The 3,793-nt window shown below is 40.6% G+C and overlaps 1 protein-coding gene across 1 annotated transcript in view; it reads left to right on the top strand.

Annotated features, from left to right (window-relative positions):
- large1 (LARGE xylosyl- and glucuronyltransferase 1) overlaps positions 1 to 3,793 on the top strand; it is a 57,969-nt gene that overhangs the window by 39,907 nt on the left and 14,269 nt on the right. Inside the window, exons 8-9 of the mRNA XM_013910146.1 lie at positions 1,845 to 1,873; positions 2,979 to 3,174. Coding sequence (XP_013765600.1) covers positions 1,845 to 1,873; positions 2,979 to 3,174 — 225 coding nt within the window. The remainder of the gene's footprint in view (positions 1 to 1,844; positions 1,874 to 2,978; positions 3,175 to 3,793) is intronic.

Genomic DNA, 3,793 nt, shown 5'->3' with positions numbered 1-3,793 from the left:
ACACACACACACACACACACACACACACACACACACACTGTCATAGCTCACATCACAATTGTGTCATTTAAATTGTGAAAACAGCTGTATTTGAAAGTAGTATTTTTGGACTTACATAATTAAATAAACCTGTTGTGCTTTCATATACTGACAGCACAGCATTATGGTGCTGCACCAATATAAAAATGTCCTTTCAATTTGACAACTCTGCATTCAGTGACAGTTAAAATCTGAATAGGAATATCTCACTCTGGTACTGGATGAAATCACCAGGAAAAGGTAGTCGGGACTGGTGGGTAAACCTGCCATTATAATAAAAGTCATTAAAAAAAGATTTTCAGTTGTGTATAATTAGTATGAGTATCAAATGTTGCAGTCAATAAAGGTTATAGACTGTACAAAACAATGACATGTTGGATATTGATGATTGAACTGTTCAAATGTTTCTTTAATTTGTTGACAACAAAATGATGTGACAGCAGTTACTGGAAAACAAAATCAACTCTGGCCCTTTTGGGGTCAGAGGTTGGGTTTCCCCCCCTTTGGAAAATGGTTCTGAAGGTCAGTGATCCACTATTGTTTTTTCCCCCCCAAGAAAACCACCAAAAATTCACTGGCCACAGCAAAGAGCAGGGACCTGGGAGAGAAAAGTACCAGCATTTTTCTTTTTTTTAATTGGCTGACATCACAGTTGAAACACTGGAACATGAACACGTAATGGTAAAGGTTCCCTGCAAAAGTCTAAATCAGGCGTTAGTCTTAAGCTGAGCAAACACTGTGCAATTTTTTCAGTCGCGCTATTCAGCTCCTGCTCCAACTGTACGATTGAGTCGCAGGGGTTAGAAGTTCGTAGGTCACGATGCAGCGTCTCACACTATACGGCCTGATCTGATGCGACCTGAGTGCTCACACTGTGTGCGTCCATAACATGAAGCTTATAACACAAATTCTGCCTCTCGCTCCCCCTCTCTGTCTTTCACTCACACAGACACACACACACACACACACACCACCATCAACTTTGCTAAATTGCTAATTAAAAACATTGATCAGGCAGCTGTGACTGAGCAGCAATGTAAATCCAACTCTTTTCACGGTTGTTGTGGTCGTGATAATTTTGTGAGGCCACATCGAAAAGACCCAGATGAGCTTGCCAAAGTTCTACAAGTTGTGCCTCCATCATACGCTGCGCTGCCGTGTTGCTCCGTCTTTTCACTTTCATTTCTGTGTTTGCGCGTGCGCAGTGTGACACCCTCACGACAGGATTTCAAACATGTTTGATTTTCTTACGACCAAATGATTGTTGATCGGGAGCTGGTCGTGAGGTGTTAATCGCTTCTTGTTACCCCACATATACGACCTACACGATGCACAACACACGATTAAGGCGAAACTCGGGCCGATCCCCAAAATGGTCGCACGACTGAAAAATCGGCTCAAAATGGGCCAAAATTGCACAGTGTATGCCCAGCTTTACATTGTATCTCAAAAGATATAGTTTTAACCTTCATCCATTTTCTCACGCTTATCTGGGTCCAACTTACAGAGGCAGGTGTCTATTTATAGACATCCTCCCTCAACTTGTCAGTGACCTGCTTCACTCTTCGCTCAGTAAATAGGACGTCAAAATAAACAGCGATTCCTCCCTTAGCTGCATGCAGCCCTTTGCCATCTGAGAACAATAGTGTCAGATTTAGAGGTGGCAATTCTCATTTCTTTTGCTTTAAAACTTGGTTGCAAATCACCCAGTGGGAGCTGGAGGTCACTGCCTATAAAGTCACTTGCCTCACCTAAAAATGTTGGTCATAAAATTTAGGAACAGAATTGATAACAAAGGGTCCGACTTACTGCTGGATCGAGAGCTTTCACTACAGTTGTACAGGGACCTAATGGCCCATACCAATGAGCTCCTGCCACACCTGAGTTTTTGCTTCAGCTACTGCCGGATCCATTCTCCTCTTGGATTGTCAGTGACTGTCAGCTGACTCAAGACACCTACAAGCTAAATAAAACTTATAAGACTCTTTCTCCTCTGAAACTTTAATGTTTGGATCTTTTGCAAAACTAAATATACTAAATAACTGGAGTCCTGCATTGTGCCTGTGCCAGGATGATAGAACTCTTCATGTATATGTTAGTGGTCTTCACAGTTTCCACAGTCCACTTGGGCATACCTATGTGCCAGTGGTCACAAAGACATGTTATCATACTCTTTGAGTTGTTCCACACCAACAGTCACAGGGCAAACACTGAGAGCTTTGTGAAGTTATCCTTTTTCCGTTTAGTTATTCAGAGCTTGTCTAGATGAGAGGTATGGTTATGAGAGTTAAATTAAACCTTCATTAAGTAAAATTCCCGCAAGGTAGGCAGTTTGGAAAAGGAGCAGGCTCCTTTCAGCTTTCCATCTGCCTTCTGCTATATGACTTCCTTCCATGGACCGTCAGCCCACTTTATTGTAGTATTCATTACATGGTTAAATAGTTTTTATGTTTCCCATTAGGAAGCTAAAGCTGCCACTTAGGCTTTTGCTTTGTGAGTTTTCAAAAATCTCAAAGTTAAAGAAAAGTCTGTCAGATGTAACCAGACTTCATTTCCTCAAAGCAATTTCAAGTTTTCGCTTTATGAGAGTGAGTGTACGAATAAATGGACTGTATAAGGATGAACATCTGGATACATACAGCACACTTAACAGGATGGTGGCTGAGTCAGAACTATGAAACTGGGCCCAGACCAGTAAGATTCCAGAATATCTTTTTCACTTGCTTTTTATTAAACATAAAACCACGAGGCAGGTAGTAATCCCTCCCAGCTCTCCGGTTGCTGATGATGATAAATGATTCATGTATGTAAAAAATCGAAATCGATCAATTAAACACAGAAAAATACTCACAAAGCGGATTCCAACTTCGTTCTTTAAGTTAGCATTTGTACCACATTTAAAACATTCAGGAAGACACATCTCTTTCAGCAGATTAAAGAATGGACAACCTAAATATGTGGGGGTTTTTGTGTGGGGATATCATATCTTATATGATTTTGTGTCTGCAGGATATCTTTAACGCAGTGATCAAACAAAACCCGTTCCTGGTTCATCAGCTGCCTTGCTTCTGGAACGTCCAGCTGTCTGACCACACCCGTTCCGAAAAGTGCTACAAAGATGTGTCCGACCTAAAGGTGAGGTCTTGATAAGCCCGTTATACATTTATCGAGACACATATGAACCTGCTCGGAGGTGTTCCCCACTTTCTATCCTTTATTTTACTTTCTATTTTTCAAATAACTAGACATTTCAAACCCTGCGTAAGAGTACTATTAAAAAATGAGATCAAAACAAACTCTAATGTTAGTTGTTAGTGCCATTAACCATGCTCTTTAGATTCACTGCTCCTCTAAACTCCAAAATAACACCAGCATGCAGCTATAGATTATGTGCACTTTAGCATATGCTACTTCCGGTGGGGAAACTCCTGTAAGGCGCTTCGTTTCCGGTGTGATATTCGCACCTTGTTTACGGTCGGGTTTTCCAAAAACAGGTCAACCAAATGGATGAATCAAGCGGCGATTTACATTTCTCAAGATGTCTTGAGCATTTAACGAATATATCTGTAGATGATGTTCATCGACTTGTCGATATTTTCCCCCTCGCCTCAGGGCAAAATAGAAAAAGGATTCAAATTTTATATTTCTTAGTATTTGTATATAGTGTTCTCTCGTTTATTGCGGGTGTCTAAAAATAACCAGCAATAGGTGAAATCTGCAAAGTAGCCAACTTTATTTTTTTACAATTATTTTA

Source organism: Pundamilia nyererei, unplaced genomic scaffold, assembly GCF_000239375.1.
Source record: "Pundamilia nyererei isolate P.nyererei 1_Seehausen unplaced genomic scaffold, PunNye1.0 scaffold00036, whole genome shotgun sequence".
Taxonomy (NCBI): domain Eukaryota; kingdom Metazoa; phylum Chordata; class Actinopteri; order Cichliformes; family Cichlidae; genus Pundamilia; species Pundamilia nyererei.
This window is presented reverse-complemented; position numbering and strand designations above follow the sequence as displayed.